This window comes from Microtus oregoni, unplaced genomic scaffold (assembly GCF_018167655.1).
Source record: "Microtus oregoni isolate MIOR12 unplaced genomic scaffold, Mior012 000010F_ref0000083, whole genome shotgun sequence".
Classification (NCBI taxonomy): domain Eukaryota; kingdom Metazoa; phylum Chordata; class Mammalia; order Rodentia; family Cricetidae; genus Microtus; species Microtus oregoni.
The window spans coordinates 23,873,697-23,892,752 of NW_024543069.1; the positions used below are offsets into that span (position 1 = coordinate 23,873,697).

General features: G+C 43.9%; 1 protein-coding gene across 1 annotated transcript in view; it reads left to right on the forward strand.

Moving 5' to 3' along the window:
• The window catches only part of Frem2 (FRAS1 related extracellular matrix 2), a 126,202-nt gene that overhangs the window by 85,420 nt on the left and 21,726 nt on the right, over positions 1-19,056 (forward strand). Inside the window, exons 7-15 of the mRNA XM_041659196.1 lie at positions 3,187-3,336; positions 4,159-4,368; positions 6,627-6,824; positions 8,209-8,373; positions 9,363-9,545; positions 12,790-12,920; positions 15,054-15,212; positions 17,003-17,306; positions 18,795-18,926. Coding sequence (XP_041515130.1) covers positions 3,187-3,336; positions 4,159-4,368; positions 6,627-6,824; positions 8,209-8,373; positions 9,363-9,545; positions 12,790-12,920; positions 15,054-15,212; positions 17,003-17,306; positions 18,795-18,926 — 1,632 coding nt within the window. The remainder of the gene's footprint in view (positions 1-3,186; positions 3,337-4,158; positions 4,369-6,626; positions 6,825-8,208; positions 8,374-9,362; positions 9,546-12,789; positions 12,921-15,053; positions 15,213-17,002; positions 17,307-18,794; positions 18,927-19,056) is intronic.

A 19,056-nucleotide genomic window follows, 5' to 3' on the forward strand; every position in this document is an offset into this window, starting at 1 on the left:
CATGGTGCTGAAGAAGTAGCTGAGAGTTCTACATCCAGATCTGCAGGCAGCAGGAAGAGAGAGACACTGGGCCTGGCTTGAACTTCTGAGACCTCAAAGCTGGCCAACAGTGACGTGTTTCTTCCAGCAAGGTCACACTTCCTAATCTTTCTCAGGAAGTGCCACTCCCTGATGAGCAAGCATTCAATATAGAACCTATGGGGAGCATTTTTATTCAAACCACTACACTCAGCAAAATTGTCCTTATAAAAACTATTTGCTAGCACAGACAAATCAGCTGTCCTGGGTTTTGCGAAGGTTCTTTGTCTTCTAGTGAGCTTCAGCCATTCATTCATTCCCTCCTTTTGGTCCTGAGGTATCCTTTTAAATTTCCCAAGCACAGGGCTAGAGAGATGCTCAGTGGTTAAGAGCACTGGTTGCTTTTCCAGAAGACTTGGGTTCAGTTTCCAGCACCCACATGGCAGCTCACAACCATCTGTTACTCCAGTTCTGGGGAACCCAATACCCTCCTCTGGCCTTCTCCACGCACCAGGCACACAAGTGTTTTACAGACTCACATACATGCAGGCAAAACACTCATACATATAAAATTTTTAAAAGTTCCAGGACCATTTTAGTATGTTCTGCATAAGATTTCGACCCAATAGTAACCTTTATAAGTCCATTCAAATTTTAGAATTTAAAAGAAAAAATGAGAAATTTAAAAATAATAGTTTTCATTATCTATACTGAGAGGACACAAAGATGCCAAAACTACTCTATTTCTTTTGATTTGTTAAACAAACAACTTGCTAGACATAGTGTGGGGTTATTTCTTTTAATTGCTATTGTTTTCGCGCTGTAGAAACGATTGTGTTAAAATCTCCTCAGGTTTTAACTATAGTCCTTACAGCTGACTATTCAACCAATCTTCCTGTCGCCTTCAGCAGATGGAAATCAAACAGCTACCCTAAGTCTGCTGACCAAGGAATGCTTCATTTTAGAGAATTCATGTGTTACCTTTCCAAATTCCTCTTAGCTTCTTATTAAAATGAGAGAATTTACCATTAAGGTCACATCTCTATTCCCCCTTCTCCTTGTGGCTAAAGGCACCAGTGTTCCATGTCATTGGCATATGCTGATTCTGTCCACATCTTATTACAGCTAACCCCCCCCCCCTTTTCTTTTCTCTCTCCCTGGGTTTCATCTGTGAACAGCATGTTAAGCTATTAGGTGAAAGATTTGCTCTATGGTTAGCAGGATGTGAGTGCACGCGCAAACACAGTTTCTTCCACCCACCCCCATCTTCTCCCCCGTACACACACCACCCCCAGCATGTTGCTCCCTTGGTGTTTTATGACGATGCTCATGGGGATTTTATTCTAATTCACATGATACTAGAAATGTAGAGAGACTTAGAAAGGTCACTTGTTGGAGGCACGTGACCAAGCCTCCATGATAATCATGGAAGACTCTTGAGGAGAAGCTGCTGTGCTTAGTTCAGCCGTCTGCTTAGAATAATCATTTCTGGCTTCTCTCCCTTCACCTTTGCCCCTCCTCAGATGTGAGAAATGTAAGGAATGTATTCGTTTGTCATTCAGGTCTGCTTGCCTAGGGTTATAAGATAACAACTCCATCTGTACAGACACCCAAATGTCCAAGTTGAAAGGAGAGCAGGGAGGTGAACCATGCCATAGGCAGATTTATCACCTCCAAACCAAAACAGGCAAACATTTCCAAGATTGATTTCAATGTTATCTAAGAGGCCAGTGGAGCTAGAAGCTTTGAAATATGCCTACCAGTTGGAGGAAGAAAAGAAGCAAACATTTGTAGTATACCTTCTGAAAAAGATAATTAATTTGCAAATAGGGGAGTGAGGAAAGACCGCCTTGGGCTTTTTCTGTGGTTTTGTTTTATCCTGCGTGCAGGGTTTTGTACATGTTAGACAAATGCTCTCTCCCTAAGCTCACCCCACCACCACATTCATCCCCAATGGCACCCTGTGTCTCCCTTCCCCTTGAGCTTTTGGGGAGTTCAATCTAATTTTAAGAACTAGAGCAACATCCCTTTAAGGATGCTAAGAGGCCCTGGAGTGAGCCGTGTATTCTTAGACAAACTCCTTTGGAATCTTGTAAAACTAAAGACAAATAAATAGATCGCTTTTCATGTGCTCACTTGGTTATTTTACTTTGTTAATAACTGCTTTTATGATAAACTCTCAATGGGGAACTATTTACAGTTTCTTGGATGGCTATCCATAATTCAAAATCATTTTTTAAAAGTTTTCCTGTAATTCACCACAGTTTTGCCTTTTCATCTACTGTCCTTCACCCCTGGCACCTATATCAAGAGTCACAGGTTAATCATAAAGAGAATAGATAGGAGAATTAATAGGAGCCAGCTACATCCATTCCAATGTATCACCAAAAAAGGAGAAAACAGTGCTCCGGAGGCAGGAACTACAGAGAGCATCCTTCGCATTCATGAGGATAGACGCTAACCTCTTAGTATGAGATTATTTTAATGAAAGCTCAGTTTGTATAGAGGATACCAAAAGCCCTACAAAATAACCAGCAACCAGTTCTGGATCTCTCTCAAGTCTTAGGGACTAATCCTTGTTTTATACTGTAGAGTCTAATCCTGCTAATTAAAAGTAGACTCAATTATCGCGAGTTAACAGAAGACAGTTTAAGGCAAATGCCATCTCTCTGTCCCACAGTGGGTTAGTGAGTGCTGAGGCAAAACTTAAAAAAAAGAAAAGAAAACAAAGAGCCAGGCAGTGGTGGAGCATAGCTTTAATCCCAGCACTCGGGAAGCAGAGGCAGAGGCAGGCTGACCTCAGTGAGTTCGAGGCCAGCCTGGTCTACAAAGTGTTATGTGTTGTGCTTCATTTGATTGTATTTTTTCAACTAAGCTTCCAAGGATGCCTAGAAGCCACTTATAACCTACATATGAGTTCATGGATGTAACTCAGTGGCACAGCACTTTCCTGGCACGCATGAGGCCCTGGGTTCAATCCCCAGCCCCTGAGAACACAACAATACAGGCATTGCATACATGAAAAGCAAGCCAAGTCATGTACCTGGAGATGAGGTCTGTTAACTCACTCAAAGGAAACATGGCAGTGCCAATGCAAAGAAGCAGACTCGGGGATGGTTGATGTAAAGAGAGAAATAACAGCAGTGTTTTCTGTATCGTTGTCAACAGAACCCGTCTTCTTCTTTGGTGATGTCCAGTACTCCGTGGATGAGAGTTCCGGCTACGTGGAAGTGCAGGTATGGAGGACGGGTACTGACCTCTCCAGGCCTTCGAGTGTCACCGTGAGGTCCCGGAAAACGGAGCCCCCCTCAGCGGATGGTGAGCAGTCTGCTAAATTAGCCTTTTGTGTCGTTCAACAGCGTCCAGCTACCAAGCGCTTCATTTGAACATTCCTCATGGCTTACTTTTCCTGAAATTATTACTATGGAGTGTGTAAATTTCGACTTCACCACTGTAAAGAAAGAGATTTAGGCACCATGAACCAGAGTCCAAGTTATGAGATTCAAAGGCTAAATTGCAATGTCCAGATTTGCATGACTTGGTTCTCTACCCAGTGAACCTAAAACACTTAGCTCTTCTGACATTGGGGAGCAGTCATACCTACCACCCTCACAGAATCTAAAAACGTTTCAGCCTCTTCCCAGTGTGCCTCTTCACTTGGCTCCCTCCTCGTTTTAACAAATGTCCGTGTAAACACTTCAGATTCAGCAGGCTTCCCTCTACACAGCGCTACGTAAACTGTCCGAGGTGACACAGCGCTGCTTCTTCTCCCAGGCTCTAAAAGACTGATGACAAACTTTAGGGCAAACATGGGGCTGAAAATTTTCCTTTCCTTTTTTCAGCTAGCTGAATATGATTTCTCTCACATACACCCATCCCTCCTGTGTGACTAGTGTGTGACATGAGCAAATCCAGCCAATGGACATAAGGCGTAGACCTCGAATCTAAGCAAATCAGCTTATATTCACGACGTCAACAACCGCGTAGATACCAATCTTTTCCATCTTGTTCATTGAATGTGTTTCTCTGTAGTATTTTGTATATATGTTGTAGCATAAAACATTAACTATAAGTTTGTCTATATAATTAATTTTTTTTTAATTTAGTCCCCGTGTAAATATCCTTTCCTTATGGTTTTAGCTGGAACAGATTACGTGGGAATCAGTCGCAGCTTGGATTTCGCACCGGGAGTCAACATGCAGGCTGTTCGTGTTCTCATTCTGGATGACCTGGGAAGACCCGTGCTGGAGGGAGTTGAAAAGTTTGAATTGGTACTTCGCATGCCGACGAACGCGGCCCTTGGCGAGCCCAGCAAGGCCACGGTGTCCATAAATGACTCCGCCTCAGACTGTGAGTGACTTTAAATTTTACAGTGCCGAGACTGAATGTGTACAGGTAGGGTGTTAAGCTCAGTTTGCATTTGCTAAGGCTGACCATGCAAAGGGCCACAGACCAGATGCTTGAGCAACAGCAGCCTCTGCACTGATAGTGAGGAGCCTAAACGAGGGTCAGCAGCCTTGGTTCCAGCTGAGGCTGCAAGGGAAAGATGCCACAGGCCTCTCTCACTGACTTGTCAGTGGCCCTCTCATCCCTGTGCCTCTCCATCATCTTCCCTCTTCAGACATCCGTATGACCAGTTCTCTGTCTGACATGAGAACACCTGGCATATCCGGCTGACATCAGTCCTAATGACCTTAAACTTGATTACCTGCCTATTACCAAGGTACTCGGGCTATGATTTCAATATATAAGATGTTGGCGTGGGAGACACCATTCACCCCATACAAACTCCCCGAGTCTTTTCCTGCTCATTTTGATAGATTTAGACAGCGTTTAAAGACAATTGTTAGTCTTTTTATATTTTAAGAAGCAATGTGGTATTGTCATTAGTGTCTTGAATGATTCAAACATGTCCTCACTACCTGCATGGAGCTGAGTGGCCATGGTCTTTTTCTACTTAACACTAAGCCATTTCTGTCACCGAGCCACACCTCAGATTTCTGTAATCACGTGTCAAATACACTGTTGTTGTGTGTCACTCCTCCTAAGGAGACCAAAGTAAGGATACCACAAGAGTCCAGTTGGTCGGACCTATAAGTTCTGTTGGGGTCACTGACAAGGAACAGAAATGGCTCAAAGACAGATGCACCACCAAAGCCCACCCCTACACAGGTCACACAGTTCACAAAGCTGGAAACCTGGAGCACACTGCACAGTCTGCAGACAGCTCAACAGGATGGAGCATGTCTCTTCTAGACAGTAGGGCTGGTCTCTGCCTCTTCCAGGCTGCTCAGTTTGTCTGGCAGTGTCTTTCAGCGGTCTTTGTCGCTTATATATTTGGGAAGGGGAGTGGGGAACTGGTGAATCTGGTCAGCTTCAGGGTCTTCCTGGAGGCTTTGTTTACTCCCTGAACTTGAGAAGCCTCTCTGCAGTGTTTCTCCCCTCAGAACATCCTGTTGTTTCATCGCCCTCTTTAACATCCATGATTTTAGTGAGCTTCCATCCAAGCCGGACATTTTTCCTGAAAGAAATTGTAACACAAAATCTCATGGCAAGCCTCTCTATATATCATTCATCACTCACTACAGAAATCTGTGCACCTTCTTACCATGAAGTGGTTCTCGGAAGAAAGGAACCTGTTATCAATGAGGCCTGTGTGTGACTGACCTGGGTTCGATGTCACCTAAAACTAACACATGCGCACATTGGTCAGCTTACTCTACCATTCCTGTACAATACGTACTTGCCCTTGAAAGGAAAGGTATTGGTTCAAGACCCCAAGACCAAGCTGTCAGCACAAAGGAGATTTATTTGCCCCAGAGAGACAAAGGGCAGGGAATAAGAGACAGAGACAGGAGATCGGGGACAAGGGAGAAGGGGGAGGGAACAAGAGAGAGGTGGGCATTGGGTATTTGTCTCAAAGGGTCAAAGGACTGCCTCTGGATAGAGACAGAAGTGGCCCATAGGCAAATGGCGGTTTATAAAGGTCGAAGGGGAAACCCTGTTAGGATGAGGTGTTTAATTTTAAGTAAGCATGTTAATTAGGTGAGCCAAAGGGGGTGGAGGCTTTTGGTTCCTGGATTTAAATACTTTGATAGCTGAACCTCGGTAGTCAGCCTCAGGGGGAGGAAGTGGTCAAATAAGGGAACAGACCTTGGTGGCTAGCTTTAGGAATGTGATCTAATGGTTTTTTAGCTAGGCAGAGAGCATTGAAGAGGACTAGCTGGCCAGAGCCATGTTTGCCAGGCCCAGGCTGACTGGAGTCCCTTCAGTTATAATGTGTACAATATTTCATGCTCTTCATATCATGAAAATTTTAAAGTGTGTGACTGACCACACAGCAATTTTGATACAAACATCTGAAAGTCACCAGTTTTGTCTACGTCTTCAGCTTCCATTGCGCATGCTTGCATCGCAACAGAGGCCGAGGAGAACTGCAAAGATGAGGAAATGAAATGTTCACGGGGATGTGAACTGAGCAGAGACCAAAATGTTTTTCTTTTTTTTTTTTTGTCTTATTATCTATCTTAAACCGTATCACCTGAAATGCCATTTGAAAGAAAGGACGCGTCTACGCGTTTCGACCCATGCATTTCTTTTCTGCACAGTGCCTAAGATGCAGTTCAAAGAAAGAGTGTACACTTGCAGTGAAAATGATGCGCGTGTAGCTGCCGTGATCTCCAGGAGTGGCGATGTCCAGCACAGGTCCTCTGTGAGATGTTACACAAGGCAGGCCTCGGCGCAGGTGATGATGGATTTCGAAGAACGCCCAAATACCGATGCCTCCGTTGTCACCTTCCTCCCTGGTATGTATGAGCTCGGAAACGTCTTAAATATTTTATTAATTTATTGATTTGGGGTGTATGAGCACGGGGGAGGGGCGTGTGCAGGCTACAGCTGACATGAAGTCAGAGGACAAGTTTTAGGAGTTGGGATTTCTCTTCTTCCCAGACCTTGTCTGGAGGATTAAACTCAGGTCGTCAAGGTTATGGAGACAGTGCCTTAAGCCCTTGAAGTTTCTGGGTGTAATTTAAGAACCCCAAGTGTGGATTGAGAAATAGGTCATCAGGAAAAGAGAGTGAAATCAAATTTCCCAGTTTCCCAACAAGCTTGCAACATGAGCTTATGTGCACGAAATGACCAGGCATATGCATTGCAGCAGGTTGGATATCCTGGGGTCTCTTCAGTAACCTTTTGATTCCTAATGATATCTTTTATTGTTAGTTCATAACTCAGCAGTAAAGAACCTATCAAATATGCAAATTTTACAAAGCTAGAAATTGAGTTAATATTGAAATGTTCTTAGGCAAAAATGCATCTTCTGCTTTTATGGTTTTTTAAATTTATTTACTTTTATTTTATGTACATTGGTGTTTTGCCATGAGTGTCGAATCCCCAGGAACTGGAATTACAGACAGTTGTGAGCTGCCATGTGTGGGTTGAGAATTGAACCCAGGTCCTCTGGAAGAGCAGTCAATGCTTTTAACCTCTGAGCCATCTCTCCAGCCCTTTACCTCACACTTTAATATATGTCAGTGCCTTCATATATCTCACTACTTTGTCCTAATAGTTTAATTTTGTGAAATATATTCTATCGAAAAGGACAAACGTGTGGAGAGTTATGCTCATATTGATGGAGTATTGAGAACAACTTAAGTGCTCAACATAAAGCTTGTTTATTAATATTTGAGCATCCGTATGCTTGTATGTCATATGGCTGCTAATCTGTTTTTAAAGAATTTTTAGTGAGATTGGAAAAAGTCGGACCTATAATATTGGTCCCAGTTATTAGAGGCAAAAATCCAACTGCTTTGGGTCAATGATTTGTTCAACAAGCCAAAAGTTAGTAACATGAAACCCCGGTGCAGTGAGATTAACCGGGACCATGAGCAGTGGTCTCTTGATTCACTTCCCCACCACAGTTCTAGAAACTCACGCACAAAGCCGGCATTTCCTTTTTCCTTTGCCGTCCAAGGCGAATGCTAGACTTTAAAGAGGGGAACTGCAGAACTCTTTATAAGTGTGGGCCTGTGTGCAAATAGTCCCATGTTCAGCAAATAGCTATCCGAGACCTATGACAGACGGTAGTCTTTGCGCTGGCAGAGCAGGGGACAGCAACGCCCTTGCTCTTCGGCTTGGTTCTCATTTTCGGCGTCTCCTTCTATCATGCGTCGCCGTCGTTTGCTCCAGGTGAGACGGAGAAGCCCTGCGTCCTTGAGCTGATGGATGATGACGTCTATGAGGATGTGGAGGAGCTGCGCCTGGTCCTTGGCTCGCCACAGAGCAGCTCTGCCTTTGGGGCTGCGGTTGGCGAGCAAAATGAAACTGTGATAAGGATCCGGGATGACGCTGACAGTAAGAAGTCGCTGCCTTTGCTAAACAGTGACTCTGGAACTGAAGCCCGTTCCCCAGCCCCTCCCACGCCTGAGTTCCTGGGTGGGCGCAGAAAAGTATCCCCTCTTTTTCAGTGGGACTTGCAGACAACTGAGACGTAAGAAAACAAGTGGGGAACAAAACAGCCCCCCACACTGATAAATTTAGGGGCTAGGGAGATGTTCAGTAGATAGATAAAGTGTTTTCCAGACAAGCTTGAGGATGATAGTTTACGTCCCCAGAACCCTCATAAAACCTGCACAGGTGTGGAAACCTGCCAATAATCCCCTACTTCATTTAGGAGGCAGAAGAAGCAGGATCTCTGGAGCAAGCTGCCTAGCTAAGACTAGTCAAATTGGCAAGCTCGGGGTTCAGCGAAAGACTCTGCCCCGGAAAATCAAGTGGGGAGTTCGGGAGGAAGACAAGCAGCAGCAACTTCAGGCCCCAGCACGCACACATAACAAAAACTGACAAACTGAAAAGCTGTGGATATAGTTCAATGGTCACATTCATACCTAACATGTACAAGACCCCGAGTTCAAGGCCAGCACTGCAAAATTTAAAAATTGACAAAGTTTTTTGGGGTGGCTATGGCTTATGCCTGCGTACTGAAGTATAAGCCTTCATATCTGCCCTTGCCACTACATAGGTCTTTATGTCTACCCGGTCCTGGGCCTGTGGTTTCCCCTTCCACGCCCCTTCTCTTATAAGCTCTATGGGGACAAAGAGACATCCCAGAGGACATGCCTTCTGTGGGCTCGCCGTTTCCCAGGAAGGACTTCTGCCCTCACACTAATGTTGAGGCAGCAGAGAGAAGCCGAGAGGATAACAATAATAATAATAATAATAATAATAATAATAATAATAATAATAAAAACTCCTATGTGGAAAGAAACAGAAGTGGAGGAAAACATCTACCCCCACCACCCTTTGCCAGCCACTTAATTTGTCTGTGTTTTCCACACTCTTAGAAGCCGTGATCAAATTTGGAGAAACCAAATTCAGCGTCACTGAACCCAGCGAACCAGGAGAGTCAGCGATTGTCAAAATTCCAGTGGTCCGCCAAGGAGACACTTCAAAGGTTTCCATTGTGAGAGTCCACACCAAGGACGGCTCAGCCTCCTCCGGAGAGGATTATCACCCAGTGTCAGAAGGTACGGGTCCCCTGGGGTCTGTCAGGTCCAGCCGGCAGACTGCACTGTTGGGACTGATACTGTGGGGAAAGGTGGGGAAGGGGGAGTGAAAATAAATGAGATTTAAACTACCTTAGACAAAGTGCAGAATCCCCAGAACTTTCTCTGAGGGAAATTTTAGAATTGCTGTGTGTGTGTGGAGCCCACGAACTGTGAGTTTTACTCCCGTTCTGTGGTCAGACGTTACAGCGTATATTTGCTGTGACTTTGAAAATGTGTGCTAGCCATGCTGGACAGCTTCATTCAAACACTAAAGGTAGTGTGCTAACAGGGGACGGTGAATAGGTGATAAAATACCAGCCCTGGCAGCCTCGATTCTGTGGGGTGTAGGAGCCTCTGTCGTTTTCTCCTTGTGCAGGTTTGGGTACCAATCCATTGTTTACTTCCAAGGGCTAGTGAAACAACTAGATGCTTCTCTCTCTCTCTCTCCCCACCCCTCCCCGCCCCATCTCTCTGCCTTATTTGCTAACAGCATAATCATAAGCATAAATTCTGCTTATCAGCAAATGTTCCTGCTTTTCTGCCTCTTATACCCTCAGCGGCCGCAGCGGCCCTTACTTCTTTAATCACAGCGCTTTGGGCATTCACCTTGATTTTCTGACTCATTAACAAAATGCTACAAGTGACCGATGGCTTATTGAGTCAGTAACAAAATTAGTAAGTAACATTAATAAGAAACAGAACAGCTTCTACCACCGAGCTTAGTTTCCCATGCAGAAACAGTCAGTGTTATTCCCAGACTTGGAAGCTCGTCTTTTGTAATTCAAAAGCCATGAAAACAAAACAGATTTTTCTACCCAACTACAAAATCTGAAGTCAGTTTTTCCTGTAATGAACAGATTTTACGTGAAAGAAAAACTGTGTAACCTTTTGACAAAAATTATTTGTCTTGGAAATAAAGTTATCCTTTTAGTGAACAGAGAAAAATTTATATAAAGATGTAGTAAACTCACAAGCAAGGGCAGAGTTAATCAATGCTAAATCCACCTGGGTGTCAAATAACCACTAAGATTATTGCTTATAATAAAATTTGACAGATTTTTTTTCTAAAATGTTTTAATTATTCATTTTATGATCTAAATTGGGGTCATGTGCAATCAAATAGGGAAAACGTTGCCACAAAAGTTGAACTTTTGTTCCGTGAAATGAGAGAGCATAAGGCAGATGGGACTGGAATCTCATCAGGAAAATGCACATCCAGAGAAAACCCTTGATGTTTGCAATAAACTGTTTTAAAACATCTTAGACATTTGCTCTGCCTAACTGGATGGGGCTGCAAAACTCTGAATGCTTACACATTGACATCTGGTGCCAGAAGTGAGTGAAGTCAGGGAACACAGAGAAGCTGGAATGCTGGTCAACCTGAGAGTCCCCTGTGGAGAAAAGCCCACAGGCGCCATTAGCTGACAGTTACCAAGGAAGACACAAAACAACTCAGGTGTTTGTGTTTTCCTATGCAACGCCCCAGTGTTTTTAATGTTATAAAAAGTAATTCTGGGGCTGGAGAGATGGCTCAGTGGTTAAGAGCATTGCCTGCTCTTCCAAAAGTCCTGAGTTCAATTCCCGGCAACCACATGGTGGCTCACAACCATCTGTAATGGGGTCTGGTGCCCTCTTCTGGCCTGCAGACATACACACAGACAGAATATTGTATACATAATAAATAAATAAATATTTTAAAAAAAAGTAATTCTTAGAAATCACACCAGACAGATCAATCCAAACTGTTTTATAAAATAGCATCACATTGCCTACCCTACACATACACACCAAAATTTGCTTTTAAAAATTTAAAAACCAATTGGTAGACTAGAAATAATTAGCTATTCTCGTCTTCCTGTGTTTTTCATGGCAACTAGAAAAAAAAAATCCAAAACTGTTGAACTCAAGAGCATAGTAAGGCCAGTGATTGGGGGGCGGGAGGAAGGGGAATGTATCCAGAATTGGGACAAAAAAAAATTTTAATTGTGTTGGTTAATAGCTGATTGTTAAATTTCTTTGTTATAATTGGTGATAAAGCTTTTTGAAGTCCAGAGTGTGGGAAGCACATGAGCAGTGTGGTCTTCTGCCGTAAAGAATTGATTCCTGGCTGCAGGCACGTCAGGATAGAGCCCCGGCTCTGCTATTTGGAACTATGGTGTTTTGTCTTTCCTCCTATTTTCTTTTTGGATGCAGTTTCCCCAAAGGGGGAATCACACCTTCAAATCAACTACAGTCTCTGTAGTAAGGTCGGCTGCTCAGACTTCAATAAAACCCAATCTTCGTAATGCTTTAACTTTTTAAAAATGAGTGCTAGCAACAACGTGCCCTCGTGGTTAGATTGCGTTCCCATGACAGCATAGCGGTCCTCGCTGAGTGGGGCAGGTGAGGGAGAAAGCGCTGTCCTTCACTCATAACAACAGCAAAAATAAGTACTTTTAAAATATAATTTAATAATGCACCTAAACAATTCCAGCCCAGCATATGTATCTCCCTACACCCACTAGCATTCAGTCATTCCTATCTATGGTCCTGTTCCCACTCATTGGGCTTCATTAGCTTAGGAAACTGGTGGGCTAAAACGGGGAGTCTTTTTATAGCCCGACATAAAAACTGATCACTGTCTCTCACAGTTTCCAAACTGTGGACCAAGAAAGCAATTTAGTAAGTCATGGTTAGCATTTTCCTTTGGAGAGAAAAGAGACTAGAATGGTAGGAAATGTGAGTGGACACTGGAGAGATGCTTCAGCAGATAAGAGGGCTTATAATTCAATCACAAAAATCTCAGTTCAAACCCCACTACCTCTCCTGGCTCCCCATGCCTGGAACTCTAGCACTGTAGGAGCCAGAGATGAGAGGATCAACGCAGCTTGTTGGACCCCAGCCAAGGTGTCTAGGTCCAGTGAGAAACTCTGTCTCGAGGAATAAGGTAAAAAGTGATAGAATAAGGCGCTGTGTATCTTCTCTAGCCTACACACACACGCACACACACACGCACGCACACACACACACACACATACACACACACACACACACACACAAAACAGTATAGTACAGATAGCAGCAATAAATTAGCGGTTTGATTTGATTCCCTTTAAGTAACCACACACATGCCACATGTGTGCACCGATGTACTGGACCCCAGTTTAAAATGCCCTTGTTATAAACCACTCCAAGATCTCAGGTTCATTTGCAAAAGCTTAAATCAGTGACTTTGTATTTGCAGAAATCGAGTTTAAGGAAGGGGAAACCCAGCATATCGTTGAAATTGAAGTACTCTTCGACGGGGTAAGAGAGATGAGGGAAGCCTTCACAGTTCACCTAAAACCAGATGAAAACATGGTAGCAGAGACACAGGTAAGTGAGACCATAAGTCAACCTTTTCTTAGAGCAACCGCACGTGAGAAGTCACAGCAGAGGGGACTTGGGGTAAGAGAGATGGTTCTGCTGTAAAGAACACTTGCTACTCGTGTAGAGAACATGGGTGCAGGCCCTAGCACCAACACGGTGGCTCACAACCATCTGTGGCTTCAATTCCAGGGGTTCCTATGTCCTTTTCTGGTCTCTGCAGGCACTGCACACACCGTGCGCATGCATACATGGGAGGCGAACACTCATGCACATCATAGAAAAGTAAATCCTTTTTAAAGGAATGATGACGTTCTACGTGACAAGGGATATGCATGATCCCTTTCAACCACCCACGTTAGTTTCTGTTCTGATTGGATGGATATTCCTTTCTGTCTTTGGAAGATCTTGTTGGTGGGAATTCAAAGTTGCAGTTCCTGGGCCCCCCCATTAGCCCTCTTAGCCTTCCCGTGTCGTGACTGAATGTGGAATTGACTGCCACAAGGATGAGATAATTATTCAACACTCGTTGAAAGCAGACATATTTACCCACCAAACACTTTCCTGGCCCTCAAGGTGCCCACTTGTCCCCCCTACTATGGCTAGAATCTGATGTTGAGAACTTCAGGTTCAAAGTTTTATAGTCGCAAAATGGTGTTTCATACATCATATTGCCTACCAGATTTTATTCAAGATAGGTGCAATCACCATGGAATTTGTTTTTGTACAGGGGAAATAATTTCTTAACTTACATTCTGTTTGTAGGAAAAGGTCAGTTTCAACAATAGTATGTGTAAGTGTACTGCACTGCTTTCATCATCTTGTCCACTATCAATAAGGAATCAAATGGGGAATATGTTTTTATTATTCAGTAAAAGTGGTAATTCTGTGGCATTGCTGTCCCTTAAGAATTTTTTAACTTTATTTTTTTTGTATTCGTGGTGGGAGGGGGTGCCATGGAGCACACATGGAGGTCATAGGATAGCTTACAGAAGTTAGTTTTCTCCTTCCACAATATGAGTTTTGGAGATCAAACTAAGGATGCTGGGCGTAGCAGCAAGTGCCTTACCCTCTTGGCCATCTCCCCAGCTACATTGTTATCCTGTTAAGCCATATTTAGAACTCAAGATCGGCGGGTACAAAGTCTTGATCAAATAGATTTTTCTGTGAATCTTTCACTGTTTTTATGGAGTGACAAGTGACATTCTTTTGGGTAAAAGAACAATGCGTAGCTAAATTCACTTTTACTGTTAAAGACCCTTAAAAACAGAGAAATACCTTTGATGTGACCATGATTCAACTTACATTTCTTTGCCTTTACAGCGCTGTAAAATTATTTGTAAAAACGTTAATTCGAATTTACTTTTATCCTTATTCCGCAATCACGAGCTGCAACCCTACAGCCCTGTGTTTTTGGTCCATGATGTTCGGTAGGTTAAGAAGATTAAACACACTTGATTTGCAGTATTTTCAGCTTTTGAAAGTGTCAGGGCGATGCCTGAGAACTGTCCTATCCGTTATCAGCACTAGGAAAGCTGTTCAAGAGCCAGGGATATGGGTAGAGGTGATTTTCCTCCTTGGGTAGACAATGTCCAGAACCGCCTTCTGACTAGCTCTCATCTTCTCTATCCCATGGTCCAGGTCGTCTTGGCCTTTGTCCACCTACAGCTTAGCTTCTCCCTGGCCTCTCCGCATAACGAAAGCCCACACAATCCCATGACCTTAAACGTTTCACTTCTTTCAAGGTGTCTGTCGGTTTTTTTCCTCCCACTATCAATTAATGGATTTTTGTTGTTGTTGTTGTTGTTCATGTTTTTTCAACTTCACAAAGCCACAACTGAGTTAGCTACTAGCCTCACAACTAAAGAGAAAACCTTAGAACCTAAACATCTCATGGGCTAGTAGCCAGCCTTTGGATGAACCACTCAAGGCTTAGGTCCCTTCCCTACAAACATTCGAGATGAGAAAACCACCAGGGTCCATGAAATAAGCTGTGTGTGGCCTGTCACTCTGCATGGGTCTGGGCAGGACAGTTTCTCATCACAGTGATTCCCGGGGATTTTCTAGTCATTTTTCTGAAAGGGAGAAGTTCCGAGAACCCGGATAGTTAACAAATCAGCGATCACTCTCCTTTCCTTCCAGGCAACCAAGGCCATTGTATATATAGAGGAATTCAACAGCATGGCGGATGTCACCTTTCCCTCTGTCCCTCACATTGTGTCCTTGCTGATATATGATGACATTTCAAGAGCCAAGGAGGACACTGGGCCTGTGTCTGGCTATCCTGTTGTCTGCATTACGGTAAGAAATAGATAAAATTGGGAAAAATTTTAAGATAATTCTTTTTTAAAAAAAAATTTATTTATTTTTTGTTTTACATGTATGAATGTTTGTTTGCATGTTTGTGCATGCCATTGCTTGCATGTGTGTGCATGTCATTGCTTGCATGTGTGTGCATGTCATTGCTTGCATGTTTGTGCAAGCCATTGCTTGCATGTGTGTGCATGTCATTGCTTGCATGTTTGTGCATGTCATTGCTTACATGTTTGTGCATGTCATTGCTTGCATGTGTGTGCGTGTCATTGCTTGCATGTTTGTGCATGTCATTGCTTGCATGTGTGTGCGTGTCATTGCTTGCATGTGTGTGCGTGTCATTGCTTGCATGTTTGTGCATGTCATTGCTTGCATGTGCATTGCTTGCATGTTTGTGCATGTCATTGCTTGCATGTTTGTGCATGCCATTGCTTGCATGTTTGTGCATGCCATTGCTTGCATGTTTGTGCATGCCATGTGCACCACATGGGTGCCTGACACAAAGTGCAGAAGGAAGCGTGAGATCCCCTGGAACTGGAGTTAGTGAGCTGTCACGTAGGTGGTGGGGACAAAACCCAGGTCCTTGGCAAGAACAGCAACTGCTCTTAACCCTGAGCCATCCCTCTAGCCACATAGGACGACTGTTTAAAGTGATTATAAACTTTAATAAGCCTTGTCTTGGGAAATTTAAGGTTTAAACTTGAAGCTGTGAAAAACAGAAAATAACAATAATTGAATGAAGTTCCCATTTCCCCCTCCCAAAACACAAACAAACAAGCAGAACCCTATTAACTGAGTTCACAGTGTGCGGCTTAAGAATCTCTCAGCGTCAGGTAAATCAGAAAGCATGAGCTCAGCACAGAAGGGGTTAAAGAGCAAGGCCAGGTGGGAAAACTCAGGCTCCATAGCTCTGCGGTGTGGAGGATCACGTAGACTTCTGACAGTTTAAGATTCAGGTACAGGAGGATCATTCTGCAAAGGACAGCTGTCAGGGAGAATAGGAGGGAGCCATTACAGGTTTTGCCTGCCTTCTCATAACTGACTTCTAAGTTCCCCGGGAACAAAAGCTGTGACGTGTATTTTTATGTCACCGCAGCTGTAATCAGACACTCCACATATCACAGGCACACAATGAATCTCCGTCAGGGTACCAAGGCGTGAATAATATGGTGTTCCCTTACAAGGGGCTCTGAATGGCACCTGGAATTCATCTGTTGGGTGGCAGGAAGTGTTTTCATGCAGAAATGCCTGAGAAGAGTATCCTGTTGGAAAGTTAGTGGAGCGGTAGTGTGTAACGAGCTGGAAAGGGAGGACTTGAATTAGCTGGGAAGGAGCCATGGGAATGGCAAGAAGGAGTCAGCTTAAGGAACATTAAGAGTGGTCAAGGTCACCCACCTGCTGGATGTGACGAAGGGAAGAGAAGGATTGGGCTCCCGATGGATGTCTGGCTAGCATCCTGCTAGCCGTGGTGGTGTGACCAGCCTCACGGGACAGGGAGATTCTAATACGTTTTGTAGGGCAGAGAAAGAGGGGAGAGAAGCATGAGAGAAAAGGCTAAGAATGACTCTGGGGATTCAAGAGATGGTGCTGTGATTAACACTTCTGAGGTCAGAAACAACAATCACTGCTGGGAATAAGAATTCAGAAGTTCTATGACAGAACGGTAGCATGGCGGGGGAGATGCAATGGGAGCATGGGGGCTGAAGGAACTTGAGAAGAATCAAGTCCACAGTACTCTCTACTCTGCTCCTAACACTGTTTTGTTTGCTTTCCCCTAGGCTTGCAATCCCAAATATCCAGACTATGACAAAACAGGCTCTATTTGTGCCAGCGAGAGCATCAATGACACTTTGACCCGATACCGATGGCTGATTAGCGCTCCTGCCGGCCCAGATGGCGTAACCAGCCCTATGAGAGAGGTAGACTTTGATACCTTTTTCACGTCTTCCAAAATGATCACGTTAGACTCCATATACTTCCAGCCTGGCTCCCGGGTACAGTGTGCAGCCCGTGCCGTGAACACCAATGGGAATGAAGGCCTGGAGCTGATGAGCCCCATCGTCACCATCCGCAGAGAGGAAGGTGAGAGACCGTTTCCCTGTGAACGGCGGGGAAACACTCTGGTACCGCGAATACCTCATTTCTGTATGGTTTTTGTTGTTGGTCTGGTTTTGATTTGGTGGGTTAGGTTTGTTTTTAAAGTTTTATTTATTTTCAGTTTAAGTGTTATGTATGTATGCTTGTATGTTCCTATGTGTTCTGTGTGTGCTCAGTGCTCACTCAGGTCAGAAGTGTATGTATGTATGTATGTATGTATTCTTTTTTTTTTGTATGTATGTATTCTTGTATATACCTATGTGAACCGCGTGTGCGCAGAGCTCACTCAGGCCAGACGAGAACATCACATGCTCTGGACCCAGAGTTACAGATGGTTGTGAACCACTGTGTGTTCTGGGAACTGAACCCAGGCCGTCCACAATAGCAGTCAGCAGACTCAATCACCAAGCTGTCTCCCCCTGGTTTACTGTCGGAAGTGCTGAGAATGGAGCCCAGGCTCTTATGCACACGAGACCTCCACCTCTAACTTAGACTCCTATTCCTAAATTAAATGGGTTTTAAAAATTGTAATGCATGTTTCTATTTAAAATGTGTTAACTCTCAAATTAAAGAAGTAGGTTTAGGTTGATGGCTCAGTGGTTAAGAGCATGTACCAGAGGACCCATGTCCGGTTCCAAATACCCACGCCAGGTGGCTCACAGCTGTAGGTCCGGCTCCAGGGGATATGATAACTCTGCCGCCCCCCCCCCCCCACACACACGAATAGAAGTTATAATGCTGCAAAGCTCTGCGATCAGCTCCAGCACTCTTAAACACACAATCACTTCTAGTTTTAGTCTCCAGTGAGTGATATTTAATTATAGCTAGTATATGATACATATCTCACGATTCATCATATTGTTCTAGGGTAACATTAAGATTCACCCTGTTTGGGCTGGAGAAATGGCTCAGAGGTTAAGAGCACTGACTGCTCTTCCGGAGGTTCTGAGTTCGATTCCCAGCAACCGCATGGTGGCTCACAACCATCTGTAGTGAGATCTGGTTCCCTCTTCTGGCCTGAGGGCATACATGGAGGCTGAACACTGTGTACATAATAAATAAATAAATAAATAAATAAATAAATAAATAAATAAATCTTTAAAAAAAAATAAAAGGCTAATAACTCTTTTTAAAAAAAAAAAAGATTCACCCTGTTTGACTACACTTGGTTTGTATTGTATTTCACCCATTTTCTTCTTATCTGTTCACATTATACAGTAATTTTGTGAATATGCCCCTGGCATAAATGGTCATCATATTTGGTCAGTCTGACCAGGAACTGTTGATGGGTCCCCGAATGCATGCTGCAGTAGCCTCTCACACAGTCCTCTTCCTTCTGATGCTCATCCTCAGCCAGGTCTTAGATCACGGGGAATATTAAAATATAGAAAGCAATGGCACCTACATTAAAACATTCCTTATGTGCTGTCGTCTTTATCTTCTCTTAGCATAGATGTGTTCCTTTTCTTCAAGGTCTCTGTCAGCCCCGTGTGCCTGGGGTGGTAGGGGCGGAGCCATTCTCAGCTAAATTGCGCTACACTGGTCCCGAGGACCCAGACTTCGCAAACCTCATCAAGCTCACTGTCACCATGCCGCATATAGATGGTAGGTACCGTGGGTAAAGCGAGACCTCAGACACATAGACAGTAGCTATCCTGGTAAAGTCTTGGGAGTTAGTGTGCTTATAACCTGGTTGGTTTCGCTTCCTTAATCCTCAGTTTGCAAATTGACTTTC